At 39.4% G+C, this 19,223-nt stretch overlaps 1 protein-coding gene across 18 annotated transcripts in view; it reads left to right on the forward strand.

Moving 5' to 3' along the window:
- The window catches only part of PKHD1 (PKHD1 ciliary IPT domain containing fibrocystin/polyductin), a 471,129-nt gene that overhangs the window by 191,615 nt on the left and 260,291 nt on the right, over positions 1–19,223 (forward strand). For all 18 annotated transcript variants that reach the window (XM_059938510.1, XM_059938512.1, XM_059938518.1 and 15 more), the window contains 5 exons: positions 2,253–2,365; positions 3,843–3,948; positions 5,932–6,066; positions 12,373–12,508; positions 15,265–15,511. In XM_059938510.1, coding sequence (XP_059794493.1) covers positions 2,253–2,365; positions 3,843–3,948; positions 5,932–6,066; positions 12,373–12,508; positions 15,265–15,511 — 737 coding nt within the window. The remainder of the gene's footprint in view (positions 1–2,252; positions 2,366–3,842; positions 3,949–5,931; positions 6,067–12,372; positions 12,509–15,264; positions 15,512–19,223) is intronic.

The raw sequence follows: 19,223 nt of genomic DNA on the forward strand, positions 1-19,223 counted from the left end.
CTTTCCATCAAAATTTGGAGATGGGATACTGGAAAGTTATTTCAAGAACAAGTGAAGACTTTAGACTTTTTTTTTTTTAACCATGCTTGTATTAACATTTGGGGCCTCTCACATTTGTGAGAGGCTGTCCTCTATATAACAGCATCCCTGGTCTCTATCCACTTAATACTAGTAAAACCCCTCTCCCTCTGAGTGTGACAATGAAAACTGTCTCCAGAGATTTCCAGATGCTCTCTGGGGAACAATATCATCCCTGGCTGACAACCACAGCTCCAGACTCTGCCACCCCAAGATAACTGGGGTCCTAGAGATGGCCCAGGTGTCCTGAAGTCATGTTAGCATCTTGAATAGTGATTCAGCTTCATATTCAATGATGTCCAAAAGTCACTTTTAGTATGTGGTAAGACATGTGATTGGAATTTTAAGTGGCCTCAGAAAATTGGAGAAATGCTTAGAATCCAAAAGAATGAAGTGCAGTAAAGAATGGGCCACTAGTGCACAAAGAAAGAAGGCGTTCTGTAATGGAGTGAAAGAGGAGGCATGGCTGGTGGATTACAGATACCCAGGGTGAGAGAGCCTTCAGTGCCCACAGTGAACTACCAGCTGATGTTCAGGAAACGGTACCTGTGGTTGTGTCAGCAAGTGCTGGCTCCCCTGGCCAGGTGCCAGCTGCTGCCTGCTGGCCAGGCCTCCCGTCTCAGTGTCAACTCTGGCCCTCATTCATGCTTCCCCAGAGGCTGACGGCCTCCAGGTGCTGGGGTACTGGTTCCTTCTCTCACATAAGCCAGGAGTTGAGTATTGTTTGTTTTAAAACATCCTATTTCAGTTTTTCTTCCATATCGACTTTGTTTGCTTCTGTGTGCTTGTGCATATGTGTGTGTGTTTGTGTGTGCGCACATGCGTGTGGAACATGTGGCACTCCCAGAGAGGAACAGACTTTTTAAAATCCCCTTCTGTAGGGAGTACTGCTATATAATGACTGCCAGTGGGTCACCCAGGTTCAGAGCGCTGCCTTTAATAAAACCTAAAGTCCTTTCATTTAAGAATTAAAGCCAATAAAATATTAGTCTAGAATGGCTGAAGCTATGGGATGAAATGAGTTTGCTAACCTAAGGATAAATAGAGAACAGCTATGATTCAAAGGGTGTGATTGCAGTCTTTGGTCTTAATCCTTACTCACAGTGTAGTATAATAAACTCCTCGAGCTCTCTAAAAGGCTGGGAGGAAGAGCTCTGTCCTTGAGTGGGTCAGAACTTCCTCTTTCAGTTCTAACCCTTTTCTGTGTCTCATCCCAACGTGCATATCCCTTACCATCTGCATTGATATTAAATAACCATTGCAGATAATCTCAGTTTTTTTCTTCTGTTCAAAGGATCAGAGAGAACACTCTGTGGAGACTTGGTTTTAGGGACGACTTTGCTCCCGAGTATTTTTTACACACTAAAGAGGAGAGCTTGTATGAGGTGACACAAGTAAGCTTCTCACTGTGGAAATTTACAAGGATGTTTTAACATGAGATGCCAGCTATTGACGTGGACAAAGTACAGTCAAACTGAACTGCCTGGAGGAAGAGGAATGAGCATATATATATATATTTTTAGATTTACAATGTTGTGTTTAATTTCTGCTGTACATCACAGTGACTCAGTTACACATATGTATATTTTTCATATTCTTTTCCATTATGGTTTATCACAGGATATTGAATATAGTTTTCTGTGCTATACAGTAGGACCTTGTTGCTTATCCATTTTATGTATAATAGTTTGCATCAGCTAATCCCAGACTCCTAATCCTTCCCGCTCCCCCACCCCTTGGCAACCACAAGTGTGTTCTCTATGTCCGTGAGTCTGTTTCTGTTTCGTAGATATGTTCATTTGTGTTGTATTTTAGATTCCACATATAAGTGATATCATATGGTGTTTGTCTTTCTCTGTCTGACTTACTTCACTTAGTATGATAATCTCTAGGTCCATCCATCCATGCTGCTGCAAATGGCATTATTCCATTCTTTTCAATGGCTGAGTAATATTCCATTGTATGTGTATGTGTGTATATATATCTATATATATCTATATATACACACACCACATCTTCTTTATTGGAATGAGCGTATTTTTGAACCAAGGTATATCAATATACCTTGGCAGGAAGTAAGTGAAAAAGCAGAATGAACACATAGAAGAGTGTTTCTTTCCAGCAGCCTTATTGTAATGGACTGACTATGATTTAACTATCCTTAATTTCCATAGGGAAATAGGGTGTGTGCTGCTGGCTATGGCTACTTTTTTCACCTTGTGACCAACCAAACATCGCAAGCTCCACTTCTCTCCTTTACCCGGAACAGTGCACATGCTTGTACGAGGTAACTTGGGGGAAGTTCATCTACATTTTGGGTGGAAGCCTTATGGTTTAACATTTTTTTGCACAACACTCACAGAGAGGGTTGTGTAATGCTTGGCATTCATGTGAGATTTGATGATGTGTCTGAGTGAGCTTCTTGGATCATATATTTGGTGGTGAAGGGAAGGGAAAGAGAGAGAGGTCACTTGAAGGGGCATAGGACAGAGGGCACCTTTTGTGGCCAGAGGAGAATTCAATAGAGAGATGAATTAAACTCCCAACAGACTGGGGGCGCCTGGGAAGCCAGAGTGCCTGAGCTCGGGAGCTGAGTGGGGAGAATGAAGTTTGGAGAAGAGGCTCTTTGCCTGTGACTTGCGCACTGTGAGATGAGAGGGGCTCGTTCAAAGTCTTTGCTATTTAGAGGATAAGGTCGTCTGCTAAGAGCAAGGACCGGGAAACATGGTGGGAACGTGGGAAAAATGTGAACTTCAGAATCAGTCAGGCCCCGATTCAAATCTGGACTTTGTCTGAGTAAACTGCCTTTTTTTTTTTTTTTTAAAAAGAGTTAGATCCCTTATTTGTGAAATAGGGACATATCTCTAGTGAAAGTTTCATGTGAAAATTAGAGATGACTTCTATAATGCACCTAAGAGAACATCTCGAATATGGTAGGAACTCAATAATTGATATAAATAATTCTATTAAACAGTTTATTTATTTATTATTATTATTTTTTTGGCCATGCAGTGCGGCATGCGAGATCTTAGTTCCCTGACCAGGGATTGAACCCACACCCTCAACAGTGAAAGTATGGAGTCCTAACCACTGGACTGCCGGGGAATTCCTCGATATAAATAATTCTGATAATAGTTATGTTAATAATAGGGAAATAATACTGCAATGATGGGAAATGATAAGGAGAGTGGAATAAGGATTAAGCACCATTGCTCTGCCATGTTGAAGTGCCGGCTGAGGCGAGAATTAGTACATGTGTCATGAAATTATTATTAAGATTATGAAGTTTTTTTATCTAGCAGCTCTCAGCAGCCCTGGGATGTGAGGGGAGGAGGTATCCAAAATACCACAATGCTAAGGCATTTCAGGGAGAAGCACAAAAGCTGCAGGGATTACAGGGGCTGGTAGCTGCTGTCTCAGCAAAGGGATGGATCTAGAAGGGACTGATGGAAGCGTGAGGCTCGTGTTATGAAGGGCTAGGCAGGGGAGTCCAGGCTCCCAGGAAGGGGATGGATCTAGAAGGGCTGAGAGAATGGAGTGGGACCATGGCAATCTGTGTCTTGTTGAGATCCAGGAGCAGGTCACAGAGGGTGACAGAAAGGAAAGGCTGACGGATAGGCAATGACAGTCAGAGAGAAGGCTCGCAGGTCTCCTCTTTACTCTCCCTTATTCAGTACCTTTAGTTTTATATTTTCCAATGAGAAAAAGTGAGACATTTGGAATGCAGAAATTGGCTGAATTTCACTCTTTATCTTTCTTCCTAGGTGTGGCCTCTTTGTATACCCTAAGTTTCAGCCAACTTGGAATAATGGCACTGGTCCCACCCTGTTCCAAAATTTCACGGTTTGGGGAAGTGCAGGTGGTGCCCAAGTACGTTTCTTTAGCTTTTTGTTCTTGTGGTGATTTATTGTGCATCTCTACTTAAAGGGGGATGATTTGCTGCTGGGGGAGCATTGCGATATTCTCACAGCTTTAAGGAGCCAACAGCATCATAGGTGTGTGTGAAATAGTTGTTGAATGAACAGATTCCTAGTCAGTAAGCCAAGGTTAGTTCATTGCCTGTCTGGCGATTTTCCAGCAGCTCTAATAGGGAACAACAGAATCGTAGAGATTTGCAACCAAGAAAGATCATAGGGGTCATCTGTTCTTCCCCTCACATGCCTATTTAGAGAGAAAAAATTAAGGTTCAGAAAGTGAAGGGATTTGCCAAAGGTCACACAGTTTGTTAGCAGCAAAACCAGGTGCAGAATCCAGACTCCAAAAGTTGTGCATTTGATACCCTAATATCCTGAATAGTACATGTTTCAGTTGTAAGGAAAAGTGCTGTTCATCACTGAAACACAAAAATTCCAGCTCAAGGTGGCATTCTTACCTTCATCTATGAGCCAAATTTTCTTCTATTTTCCTTGAAAGGAAACAATGTTCATGTTATCCATTTAATTTTCATTATTTCAGTGATGTCTTATAAGAAAGCTTTGTATGCTCACTATTACCAGCACCATATAAAAATTATCCAGGGTCACTATTTGGTGCTACACAGAGAAAATTACAGACATTTGGTCTCTGCCACGTAGAAATAGGGAGCCTAAGATACACAGATGAAGAAATATATCTATAGGGCATTCAGGAAATAGAATAAAAACATATAATTAAGTCACAGTAAGAAAGCTAGGCATTTATTTCACATATCCAACATAAGGAGAACTATTTGGGAAAGTCCCAAAGTACAAAATTGGGTTAGTTAACAGGAAGAATCCCTATTGTATTAAGTATTTTCTTCTCATTAAATTTGATAAAGTACTTTGTTTCCCATAAGCATTATAAATATAGAGGTGACAGATCCCTCTTTTGCAGGGAAGCAATTCGTGCCTTGCAGAAGGGCTGATGCCTGTAATTAGGTAACAACTGTTGTCAAGTTATCAGTTCAGATCGTACCTATTTTGTTTACATAAACGTGTCTTCAAAGATCTATCATTTTATAAAAGCTGTCAGCGCATACATAGTGGGAAATGCAAGCTATTCAGTTCTTGAAAATTCAAGCACAAAGACTGATCAACAAGTAGAAGCACCATACTGTGATAAATCAAGGCTTCCTTGGCCTTAATTAATAGGAAACTCCCACTTTAAGGTACGAACATAAGCATGACCCTATTTAGTAAACAAAGAGGCGACTGTGTAAGGTTAACTGCTAGTCCTAACGGCACCCTGATTTTCAGGGTGGTTGAACTGAGGCCTAGGAAAAGTTAAATGTCTTGCCCAAGATCACATAATTAGTTAATATGAGTGCTAGGTAAAAACCAAGGGTTCTGTTCCCCACGCTAGTGTGATTCAACTCTAACAAGCTCATTTTGTTAATACTTGATCCTTGTTTGGGGCCACTAGCCCAAGCTGTCATCATTGTATATGCATATAACATATTTTGAGTCTGTAGTCATGCTGAATTACTTATTTCATATTTACAATTTTCTGACAATATTAGTAAACATATACAACACCGAGGAAAATGTTAAGTACTGGAGTTCTTGGATGCCCTGTTTTTCTCCGTAAATTTTGTGTTACTTGACAGTTGCAAGTTTACTTTAGGTACACGAAGAATTCACATTGACCTTTTTAATGCATCAATTGTTAGGAGGAGAAATGAAAAGTACAGAGGGGATGTTACCAAAGGGGACTAGTTAGTGCTGACCTCACGGCAACTTTGGGATGCCCGCACAGATATTGATGGACAAAAGCTGCTTAAATATGGTATAGCATGCTTATTTATACTTCATCAATAATTAAAGAAGCTACAGGAAGTCTGCAAGAAAACCCGAGCCTCAGACCTTTGACATAATATATGCTGTTGTTTTATAGATTTTTAGAAGTAGCAATCTTCACCTGAAAAACTTCCAGGTTTATGCATGCAGAGATTTTGGAATTGACATCTTGGAAAGTGATGCAAATACTTCAGTTACTGACAGCTTATTACTTGCTCATTTTGCCCCCAAGGTAAATGCCTTCGTGTGATTCTTTTATGTTGTCCATCAAAACGGAATCGTATGTGTTGGGTCCCCTGGTAATCCAGGATATGTAATTTAAATAGCATTCTTTAGTAAATCTTGTATTTAATTGGTCAAATTTGGAGGAGCTTTTGATTTGTAACAGTGGTGATGTTTATCATAAAATTCAAGTATACACAAGATTTCCATGTTATGCGTCCATGTACATCACAAAAGCCCTGAGTGGTTCGCAGAACTCTTATTTGTTTGCGATTTAGCATTATTGTCCATACAATTCAATAATAAGCCTAATAATTTTAGGGTCATTTACTCTAACTTCACAAGGATTATGAGGTGATTCCATATCGTCTTTGTGCATCTGTGGTTTGCCAAGTTTCGACATCAACATTTTGTTCATAGGGTTCTTACTCTATTTAGGGTTCCTGCCCCAGAAAAAAAGGTGATATAATTTATATTGTTTGCTTAATATACTAGGGTTTCTTATGTGATTCCCTAATACTTGCCTCAGTGTGGGTTTCTACATGATAAACATCAACCTATAGATGACTTCCCTGCCACTGCATGGCCAGGGGCCCAGAATGTAGGTGAGCCTTAGAGGACTTCCTGGATAAGAAGTACTAGTTCTCAAGGGAAGTCCATGGCTGCCATTGGCTTCAGACCTATAATGGGTCCCCCAAGTTCTTTTTCTTGAAGGAGTTACATGAATATTAGTGCCCCATTGTCAGAATAATCATAGATGGAAGGGACCTACAGTGCTTCTGGGGACCAAGGAAAGAGCATTCTCTTTAGTTTGCTCCTGAATGCTTTGATCAACTGATATTTAAATGATAATTATTGACTTTTGTACTTCCCTTGACTATTTCATAGCTATAGATACAAACATTAAGAGTAAAAAAATCATTTTCTTACTAAGCTACATTTTCCTACATTTAATTCTCCAACTTCCTTCATTACTTCTCTTCTGAACCATTCTTTTCAGGAGGGAAATACTTGCCAGTTCTTCCTTTTCTCTGAAAGGATTACAACCTTGAGAGATTATTCTTCTTTTCAGGTTGCATAGTTTTCAAGAGAGCATGGGACCCAGATTTAGATTTTGTGATACTGGTTGACCCAGGCCCTTAAATTTCTCCAAAATAACCATAGAGAAGATGCTAAAAACAAAATGCCCATCAAGCTGAGGAAATAACTGTCCTGGCAAATTAATGTCACAACATCCTAACTGATGCTAAATCGACATCATAATTAATGGGAGAGTGACATAAGTTAAGAGACAGATTATGACAAAAGGGTGCTTATCATGAGATAACAAAAAATAATCTCACCCCTGGGGTGTGATTCACCAGCAAGGTAATGCAACTGAGGGCTTCTTAGTCTCCTAACAAGTAAGTGCAGAACCGAAGTCCCTGGATGGAAAATGTTAAACAGCTTGTTCTAGGAAAGGTCTAGATCTTGGTTAGGCATCCAAATCATAAAACCATGCAACTTTAGAGGTAAATATTACCTAAGAGTTGGTCTAGTTAGAACTCCTGAATTTACAGGTAAAGAAATGGAGGCTTTGGGAAGTCAAATAATAGCCGAAGATCATGCCCAGTATTGTGGAGCTAGGACCACCTGGATATCTTCCCACGCCTGGTCTAATACTCGTTTAATTACACATGGAAAATGGCTTTGGCAATAAGCATTTATTAGTGCCTACTCCAGTATTCTCTGAAGTGTTTTTTCATTGAAGGCTGGTCCCAAGAGAGGCTCTGAGAAAAGAAAGATTCTTAGGTTAATTACATACAGGATATGCTGTTTACCATCCCTCCCATCCCCTGAAATTCACATTGCATAGTAACACTTTAAAGTCTTTGCAAAGTTCTAGAGTTAAAAACAAACAAGAAAAATATCTATGAATCTTTAGTTAACACAACATTGCTCAGATATATTTGGGAACCACTTTATTGCTGTATAAAACTGTGTTAATTGTTTTTTTAAAAAAAGGAGGATGCCAAACCTCTCTGTGGTTGTGGAAATCTGATTTTAGCCTCTTTCTTTCAAACCTGCCATTTCTTTAGGAATTAAAATTTTCAGAGAATTTGGCTTAACTATTCTTAGACCTTCCACCCACGTATAATTGGTGACACACAATTATCAGTGAGTCTTTTTAAATTTATTTTTATTAAAAAAAATTTTTTTAACATCTTTATTGGAGTATAATTGCTTTACAATGTTGTGTTAGTTTCTGCTATCAGTGAGTCTTATTCTAAAACAAACACTGGTTTCTGGAAGAAAACTAAGTTTTCTCTGGAAGAAGAAAAGGATTTTTTTTCTTTTAGGCATATTTGTGTATGACTTATACCCAACATTACCTTGTTACTGAGATGGGTAGAACAATTTTCAGTGAGGATGGCTTTATTATGCAAGAGAAAGAGGTGTGCTAACCATCACTATACATGCTAGTTTGGTTGTGTGGTTTTGTTTGTTGTGCGGTCCTAGCCTTCCATCTAATTAGCACCCCTTTTCACACTCTTCAAGATGTCCTGATTTGGATGTAAACTATGGTCATCCTACTTTTGGAAGTAACTGTAGGATGGTTGCCTTTTTGTTGTTATTGTAATTAATTCAAGCAGAGGGTACTACTTAAAAAAAAGTCTTATTCAGACAGATGCTGTTGGGGATGCTTCATTCTTTTTCCTATTTGTCTCAGGGTTACTCCTCATCTTCACTTGTGGATTTCTCTTCCCCAGTTTAGACCTTTCATCTTTTTGTTTGTCTAAATTCTATCGTAGGGCCCCTTCTTCTCTCCATACACTTGCTCTCCCTGGGAGAAATCTCATTTTCTCTAGTGGTTTCAGTTACCATCCGCATGCTGATGTCTCCCACATATTTGCATTTACTTCCACGATCTTATTTCGTGTTTTCAGTTTGCAACCCGTTTTCTATGTTTCTTTTTTTTTTTTAATCAATTGCACTTTTTAAAAAAATTTATTTATTTATTTATTTATTTTTGGCTGTGTTGGGTCTTCGTTTCTGTGCGAGGGCTTTCTCTAGTTGCGGCGAGCGGGGGCCACTCTTAATCTCGGTGCGCGGGCCTCTCACTATCGCGGCCTCTCTTACTGCGGAGCACAGGCTCCAGACGCGCAGGCTCAGTAGTTGTGGCTCACGGGCCTAGTTGCTCCGCGGCATGTGGGATCTTCCCAGACCAGGGCTCGAACCCGTGTCCCCTGCATTGGCAGGCAGATTCCCAACCACTGCGCCACCAGGGAAGCCTCTATGTTTCTTTTTTTCTACTTTCGGAACTTGATTTGTCCTGCATTGAATAATATCTTTTTTATATTTACTCATTTGAACGTTATTCATTCTGTTATGATTGTTCACGTTGGACTTAAACTTGTGACACACCTGCTCGTCTTCACAAAGCCTTAATTACATCCGCACTTAATTACATGAGCCATGCAAGGACCTTAAACTTCTCTAACTTCTTTCTTCACCCTCCTGTCTTATACGTTACTTTTCTCTAGTATTGTCCCACCTTTTAAAACAAATTGTTTCATGGAAATATAACGTTTACGGGGAAAAGTGCACAAATCACAAGTGAAGAGCTCAATGAATTTTTATAAAGCAGAAACCACGTGCATACCACCTAGATCTAGAAATAGCACATCACCAATTCCTCTGAAACCCCTTCATGCCTGCTCCCAGTTAACCCAACCCCCAGCCCCCAAGCCAAAGGGGAACCATTATTCAGACTTCTCAGACATGGGTTAATTTCAAATCTGTTTTTGAACTTTATATAAATGGAATCATAAATCGTGTAACTCTTCTGTGCCTGGCTTCTTTGGCATAACATTATGTCTGTGAGATTCATCCATGTTTTTATATGTTGCAATCATTTATTCTTCCCATTGTTACGTAGTATTCCATTTTATGGACTCTATCACAATTTTTTAAAGCTATGCTGCTGTTGATGCACATTTGCTTGTTTCCAGTTTTAGGTTATTACAGAGAAAGATGTTATGAACAATCTTCTATATGTCTCTTGGTGTTCCCAGGCATGCATTTCTGTTGAACATGTGCCAGATTGTAAAATTGCTGGCTCAGAGTATATCCCTTCAGCTTTAGTGGCCGATGCCAAACGACAAACAACTACAAGTATTTAAACTTGTACCAGCAGTGTGAGAAAAGGGTTTCATAGCTAGGTCTTGGAATTTCTCTTGACCAACATTCTGGAGATTTTCTTCATGTCTCTGTAGTATTGGAACTCTTGTTCCTGATTCCCCTGTCTCCCTCCTTTCTGATTTAATTCTCATTTTATTAGCCTGCAGTAACTTTCTTAACTAACTGGGGGTCTATGGAAGTTAAAGATTTTGACCTACAAATGGAGACCCCCTTTTTGGAAGGTTGTGGCTATAGACTGCTAGGTTGGAGTTCATTTTGCCTTGACATTTTGAAGGCAATTCTTCATTGTCTCCTAGCTTCTAGTCTTGAGGTTAAAGAGTTTTTAGATACTCTGTGCAAACCATATAGGATGGATAAACAACAAGGTCTTACTGTATAGCACAGAGAACTATATTCAATATCCTGTGATAAACCATAATGGAAAATAATTTAAAAAACCATATATATATACTGAATCACTTTGCAAAAAGAAAAGAGTTTTTACATACTCAGATTCTAGGTCTTTTGTATGTAACCTATTAGTTTTTCCTCTTTGGAGATTTTTAGGGTCTAGCCCTTGTTCCTGGTATTTTGCAATTTCAATATGGTGTACCTTGCTCTGTGACTTTTTCTTCTAACCGCTGTATTAGGCTCTGGGCAGGACTTTTCACTGTGGAAAATCATATCTTTTCCTTCTGGGAAGTTTTCTTCACTTATTTCTTTGATACTTATCTCCTCTATATTTTCCTTTTTCTTGAAATTATTGTTATTCGGATATTGGCTCTCTAAATTACTTATCTAATCTTCTTAATTTTCTCTCTGATTTCCCACTGCCCCACTGCCTTTTTATCCTACTTCCTAAGATATTTCATTTTTTTCTATTGAATTTATTATTACTGCTCTCCTGTTTTTGTTCTTTTTTTCTTTTCTGAAAAAAAGAACAAAAACAGGAGAGCAGTAATAATAAATTCCTTCCTTTTTAGGCTTCTTCTTGTTTCATGCACATGATATTCTTATTTCTCTGATGTTATTAATGATAGTGTTTAAGTTTTCTTCTGATTTCTATACTGGCTTTGTCTCCACTGGGTTTCTTTTCTTCTGTTTGTTTCTTTTTATCACTGTCTTCCATGCTGGAGACCTTTGACAATTTCTGGTGATCCTCAGACAGACAATTATCTTTAGCAGTGGAACAGTGAAGCACTAACAGCTTGATTAGATGGAGTCTGTTGAAGAGATTTTGTGGAAAATCCTGGAAGCAGTTTTTGTTTCTTTTTAGACTTTTTACTATTTATTTTTATATTAACATACAGTAAAATGGACTTTTTTGATGTACAGTTCTATAAATTTTAACATATGTGTAGATTTCTGTAACTACCAACACCACGATCAAGATAACAGAACAGTTGCATCAGCCTGAAAAAACCTCCCTCTGACTTCGTTTCTGTAGCCACAACCTCTTCTCATGTCTAACCCCTCGGAGGTCACTAATGTATTCTCTGTCACTATAGTTTTTTCTTTTCAACAATTATATAAATGGAATAAGATAGTATGTAACCTTTTGAGACTGGCTTCTTTCATTCCCAAATCCTTTGGTATTTATCTAACTTGTATTTTATTCCTTGTTATTGTGGGGCAGTATTCCACTATAGGAATCTACCACAGGTTTACCTACTCATTTGTTGAAGGACATTTGAGTTGTTTCCAGATTTGGTCATTGACTACAAAGAAAACTGTTTTACCCATTTGTGTAAGGGTTTTGTTTGAACATAAGTTTTCATTTCTCTAAGGTAAACACTTAGGAGTTGAGTGGTTAGGTCAATGATAAGAGTATGTTTAATTTTGTAAGAAAGTGCCAAAGTATTTTCCAAAGTGGTTGTACCATTTTGCATTTCCACCAGCAATGTATGAGAGGTTCATTTATTTCTTTTCCTCATCAGCACTTGGTACGGTCACTAATTTTTCATTTAGCCATCTAACAGGTGTGTAGCATATTTCATTGTGATCCTTTGTCATATATTTGATTTGCAAATATTTTTCCCAGTCTGTAGTTTGTCTTTTTACTCACTTAATTGTTTTTATTCATGTATTAAAATTGTATTTCATGTGGCCAGTCCCCTTATTTTTCTTCCCTTTTTTTCCCCCTTCTAAATCACAGGGAAGCCTGTGTATGTCAGCTGGGATCAAAACTCCCAAAAGGTGGGAACTGATAGTGTCTAACACAACCTTTGTGAATTTTGATCTCATTGACTGTGTGGCCATCAGGACCTGTTCAGGCTGTTTCCGAGGACAGGGTAAGTTGAGTAGATAAGATAGATAGTGAATAAGGTGAGTACTCATATAAATGTGATAAATAGTGGCAAAAGCCATTGTGATTCATTGTTTCTTTTAGTTATAAGATTGCATTAGTTGAAACTGCTGCTCAAATCTCCTAAAAGAAATTCTAGAGGAGGCCAGGTGCTCCCAATGTGGCTCCTGCAGCTCCCCAGTCTTTCCCTATATGGTGCCTATCACACTCTATGACTATGGTGCCATGTCTCTGCTGCACTCTGAGCTTCATAAAGGCAGGAATCACATCTTTCTCTCTCTCTCTTTTTTATTGAAGTATAGTTGATTTACAGTTAGTTTCAGGTGTACAACATAGTGATTCAATATTTTTATGGATTATACTCCATTTAAAGTTATTATGAAATATTGGCTATATTCCCTGTGCTCTACAATATATCCTTGTAGCTTATTTATTTTATACATAGTAGTTTGTCCATCTTGTGCCCCTCCCCCATCTTGCCCCACCCTAGCCACCAGTTTGTTCTCTATATCTGATCACATCTCTTTTGCTCAGAGTTTTATCATTAGTAACTAGTAGCCTGATGCCCAGCAGGTTCATTGATTAAATCAATGAATGGAACTGGATGGATAGACATGTGGATATAAACTAACACACATGCAAGCTTTCCTGAAAGAGCCAGAGTTCAGGTACTTTATGTTTGCAACAGCCCAAGACTTGTTGTATGCACCATAGGAATTCTTGTCCACTTGTTAACCACATCTCAGAGGCAGTGAGAAATACCTTGGAGAACTCATGGGCCAAGGTGAAAAGAAGCAGAGAGCAATCTAGTTGATTTGATCTTTGTAAACAGACAAACCAAGTGATTCAAGTAAATATGCTCTCGTGGTTTGAATCACCAATTTAGATAATTGTTTGTTTTTTTAATTAAATGAATAATCAGCAAGTTTCCACTGAGCTTTTTTCCACCCCACCCCCCCATAGGCAGAGCCAAATATTGTTTTTATTTGGGTGGCATCTGAGTTTAAGATTGTAGAAATAATAATAGGAATAAAAAATGCCTTATGGCAATCACTTCAAATCATAATTCCTCAGTCATTTAATAGCTTCACTGTTTCATATCATTCATAAGACACTGAAAAAAAAGCACACTGCTCCTTATGAGCTCTAATCTCCTCTCACTGGATGGTCTTGGCGAAGCTATCTCTTTCATTTGTTTAAAAATTGTCTAGTCTAGGTTCTGTTTAAGGAACTGGGCAGTACAGAGATGAAAAACACATAGTTCTTGTCTTCCAGCATCTCTCCATCGAGGCACAAAAATAAATGTCTAAGCCAGTGATTGTAATAGTGTGATGAGTCCAGTACTAGAGGATTGAGCAAGGTCAGTGAGGGGAGCAAGGAAAGGGGTCAGGTAAGATTTCATCATAGAGTGCCTTGAGCAGGATTTAGAAAGGTGAAGAGAAGTTTGCAAGGAGGAATAGGCAGATAAAAGTTTCTACGTATTAGAAACAGCATATAAAAAAAAATTCCAAAGAGCAAGTTATGATTGGGGAATTGCAAAGAAATCCAATATAACTGAATTGTAGAACTGCTTGTGGTATTAGATGAACTACAGAAGTTGCCAGAGGTGGAATCGTGGCATCTTGAATGTGTGACCATTCAGTACATGGACTCTACTGGGATGAGAATGAAAGCATTAGGGCCTCTCTTTGTATCAATATTTTATTTTAAAATTTTCCTTTTTTTGTGTATTTTATAAGTTATATAATACAGTAATATGGTAGCATATATACTAAGAGATGTGTACTGAATTTTTAAATTTTAATGACAAGAAGGTGAGTATTAGAAGACCACTGCCATCGTTTCTTCCTGGGCAACTGGCCTGGCAGCAGAATCACAATGAATCACATGGAGGTGGTATGAGGGAAACCCTGCTAAGAAGTGTAGCCCTAGAGCTAATATTTGAAAAATGTGTTACTATTACTATTTAACCACGTGATTGATTGAATATTGCTTTTGAGGGTAAATGTTTAAAGTATAAATCTCATAAAAAGTGGAGTTAGGTTTGCCGTAGAAGAACTAGAGCAGAAAGATGGAGAGACTAACCCACAGCACTTTTAGCATTTAATAATCAGTCAATTAATGTTCTGTGTCATCATTTCCCACTAGACCACAATTTCTCACCCTTGGCACTATGGCATTTGGGGTTGGATAACTTTTTTTTTTTGGCTGCACAGAGCAGCATGGGGGGATCTTAGTTCCCGGACCAGGGATGGAACCCGCGCCCCCTGCAGTGGAAGCACGGAGTCTTAACCACTGGACCACCAGGGAAGTCCCTGGATAACTTTTTGTTGTGGGGACTGTCCTGTGCGTTATAGAATGTTTAGCCTCATCCTTGCCTCTACCCACCAGATGCTCGTAGCACTGCCATCCACCCAGTTGTGACAGCCAAAAATGATTGCAAATGGTGCCAAATGTCCCCTGGAGGGCAAACCACCCCTGGCTGAGAATCATTGCCCCAGAATACAGGCTGCATGAGAGCAATGCCACTACTGTTCTTGTTTCCCTCTCTCTCCAGTACATAGCACAGAGCCTGGCATATAGTCAACACCTAGGATTTTTTTTTTCTTGAATAAATGAGTGGATTGTAAAACTGTATAAATATGCAATTTAAAATACTGAAAATATCTCACTGACTTCAGTTGCCATTTGTGATCATATTCTTTGGTGTCATTGCATCACAGTCTTTCTTCCAATTTATAGGTGGATTTACTGTCAAGACCAACCAGTTGAAGTTTACAAACTCTCCAAACTTGGTAGCATTTCCATTTCCTCATGCAGCAATTTTGGAAGACTTGGATGGGTCTCTGTCCGGGAAAAATAGAAGTCACGTTCTTGCTTCTATGGAAACCCTTCCAGCTTCTTGTTTGGTCAAGGCCAGCTTCAGTCAGCTTGTCCATGGAAGTGTCTGTGAGGAAAATGTTCTCTTTCATCGTATGTCTATTGGTTTGTAAGTTGAATTAACTCTACATTTTGGCTTGTCAGTGCACATGCATATATCATTCATGCTGTTGATATTCGTAGAAGCGAAATTGTTTTCCGGAATCTTTTGGAAGTATTTAGTTCTACAAAAGTGACGTGGGGATAATTTTGACAGCTGTCAGATCATAAGTTTACAGTAGTTTTAGACTTATTCAAATGGCAGCTAACTTTCAATAACAGTGGACCAGGTCTCATAGCCCTTGACCTCTTATTGGCATTTTGAGCTAATAGCTTCCTCTTGAAAAGACTTGCAACCAACAGAGAATTTGAAATATATTTAAATTAAGAGGATTATTAAAAATTCCAGTAATGTCCATTCTCATTTATGTACACCTACTCCCCCTGAGCTCTTTTTAAGTGTTCAGTATGCTCCAGGGAAGCAATTGCTGATGCCTCCCTATTACTTGCAAAGTTGCTTCACCTCAGTTCATTTTCCTTGTTAATTTCATGAACTATTGGATTTGTACAATACATTTCCTATTAATATTGGAGCAAGGACTCCTTGGTTATGCTACTCAAACTACCATTAAGTCAGCAGCTGGGCTGTTTATAATGCATAATAGGATTGCTTCTGCCCTCTTTAATTTCCAGGTAAAGATTGCTGAGTGTCTAGGGTTCTATCTTTTACCTATTTCAAATGCATTATATACATTTAGCCACACTTTTTTCCTTTTGTTTTGTGTCCTAACTGCATGAATATTAAGTCAAGTGCTTCAGTCAGATCACGCTGGCATCTTATTTAAACAGGTAAACTCCAGAGGGTGAGCCTATATGGTCAGGATTGCACTAAGTCTGCATTCTGAATGCATATGGCATCAGTATCTTGACTTTCTGTTTTAGACACCTGAGTAATATAATACCCTGCTAGCATTGAATCATCTGAAAATGCTCCACTTTTGCTTTCCAAACTGTTTATTATTCTATCTGATGTTAATGGACCCAATTCCAGTGAGTAAAATAACAATGTGGAGGGATATATTTTCTTTTCTAATCATTTTGATTATGCAGAGCATGCCTTTCCTTTTCATTCTTAGGAATGCATCCTGATTTTTATCATTTTAGTGATTTTAACAAAGATGTTTTTAATGAGCATTTTGAGCTTTATTAAAGTTAGTGATTTATTTCTTATATGCGTTTTTTCCAAATGAGGAAAATTAAAATAGATTTATGTAGTTAAAAAGAACATTCTGTGCTTGCATGATATTGATTTCTCTGTGTTGTTGATATTCCTTTATTTATTTATTTATTTATTTTATTATTTATTTTTGGCTGTGTTGGGTCTTCGTTTCTGTGCTAGGGCTTTCTCTAGTTGCGGCGAGCAGGGGCCACTCTTCATCGGGGTGCGCGGGCCTCTCACTGTCGTGGCCTCTCTTGTTGTGGAGCACGGGCTCCAGACACGCAGGCTCAGTAGTTGTGGCTCACAGGCCCAGTTGCTCCGCGGCATGTGGGATCTTCCCAGACCAGGGCTCGAACCCGTGTCCCCTGCATTGGCAGGCAGATTCTCAACCACTGCGCCACCAGGGAAGCCCCAATATTCCTTTTTTATGCCTTACTTGGAGACCTACTGGGAGACTGTGTCTTAGAGAGGCATTTAGTGCCATTAGAAGGCTCCGCAGGTGTAATCCTTCTGAACATCTGCTCTTGGAGATCTTTAGGACAGGATAATTAGGTGCTTACCTAGGCAGCAGGTCATGATCCCAGCACTCAGGGACTGACAAGGTCAAAAAGATAATAATCTTGATACTGTATTCTAAGTAGATTCAAAAGACTCCTACTAGGGTGAAAAACTTGCCTTGGTTTGTTTGTAATTTTCTTGGTTTTAAAATAGAAAACCTCGTGTCCCAGAAACCCCTTCAGTCTTGAGAAAACCAGGATGGTTGGTCACCCTACTCCCTAGGCTTCTATTTTGAACATTTTCAGGTTGATTCACAGGTCTGTGGACAAGTGCTCAACGACCCCAAATTGGCCCCAGGGGAGTCTTAGCACATTCCCAATTATGAGTCTCTTAGCCTTCGTGTCCTCGTCTCTAGGGTAAGGAGGTTGGGTTAGATGATCCCGAAGGCCTTGCTAGTCAGAGTGCATCTGTGTTACCTGGGATTAGACTCGGGAATCTCAGACTCACTGCAGACGTTCTGAGTCAGGACCCACAGGGGATTTATATTCAAGTTTTAGAAGCACTGCCCTAAGGTCTTTCTAACTTGAGCTTTCCAGGATTCTATCCTCAGCTATTTGTGTTCAGTGACTTGATCTCTGTCCCAGAGCATTTCATTAGGAACATGTCAGAGCTAATGAGCAATTTGAATTCTGCGTAGATACAAACTTTGCTGCATTTCATGGAGAAAGGATTAATTTGTTGTGCTATTTGCCCTGGAGCACGCACCCTAAGAGTTGATTTACAAAGCTCTCACGGTCCCCATCTTTTGGGGTTGCATGTTGATGGAGATCTGATGTGGCACAAGGACCCTGCCCTCTTCCCTTTCAACTCTTAGCCTCCTCCTGCCTCCCTCAGCCCAGGTCCCCAGAGGGCAAGGCGTGAGGGCCGCACAGCTGTTTAACGGGGCACCTCTGCCCCCTAACCAGCAACCGAGTGCTTGGAGTGTGATCTCTTCCTTGGAGGCCCCTTCTGGTTCATGTTCACTATAAGTTCCTTGTTTGACATTGGCGACCTTCCCTCACTACATTTTCCAAGAGTGATGGGTGCTTACATTGTGGCATTTCCGGTTTTGTAGCTTCCTCTGACTTGACCTTGCAGTTGGGTTGACTGAGGCTTAAAAATGTTTGAAGTTGGTAATAATGTTTAATATTTAGGTGAAGGAAAGATTCCTACCCTCTACAAGGCAGAGTCTAGTTTCTGTTTTGTTAAAATGATGACATGCTTGGTTTGGGTGAGTTCTCTCTCACTTGCCAGTTCTAAAAACATGCTTTCTTTGGGGGCCACAGGTACTCAGCATAGCGTTCCTTTCCTGGTTTCCAATCTCATTCTCTCAACCCCATCCTTCCTGATAAGACTGGAAAGCATTAGCCCTATCAGTGTAAGTCAGGACCTCATTTCAGAAAAATGTCAGGAACTTTTCCTATAGAGGCCTCATAATGACAACATGCCTCACATAGTTCCTGGATTTACTGATCCCACATTTCTTATGTATAGAGATAAATTACCTGGAACAAGGATCATCTCACCAGTAGATTTCTGTGTGCTCCTTCTAGACCTCCTTTGTAAGTTCTTCTCCCTGCCCCTTAAATGCTAGTGTTCCTTAGGGTTCTGTGAGAAGCTTTCCTCTCACGTCATGCTCTTCCCAAGTGATCTGGATTATTCCACAGCCTCAGTTAACAGTCACTGATGATTCTAGATTTTTTCCCTCCAGTCTACATTGCTTTATTGAATTCCAGATCCATTTATCCAACTGCCCTTAGAATCTGCCCTGCCCAGTATTGAAGTCACTCGCCACAGGTGGCTACTGAACACGTGAAATGTGACTCGTCCAAATGGAGATGTGCCATAAGTGTGAACTATACACCTTATTTCTAAGACTTTGTATGAAAAAAAAGAATGTAAGAGAGCTCAACAATTTGTTTATATTGCTTACGTTGAAGTGATAAGTTTTGAATATATTGGGTTAAATATATTATTAAAATTAATTTCACCTGTTTCTTTTAAATTTTTCAGTGTGGCTACAATA

Source organism: Balaenoptera ricei, chromosome 11, assembly GCF_028023285.1.
Source record: "Balaenoptera ricei isolate mBalRic1 chromosome 11, mBalRic1.hap2, whole genome shotgun sequence".
NCBI lineage: Eukaryota > Metazoa > Chordata > Mammalia > Artiodactyla > Balaenopteridae > Balaenoptera > Balaenoptera ricei.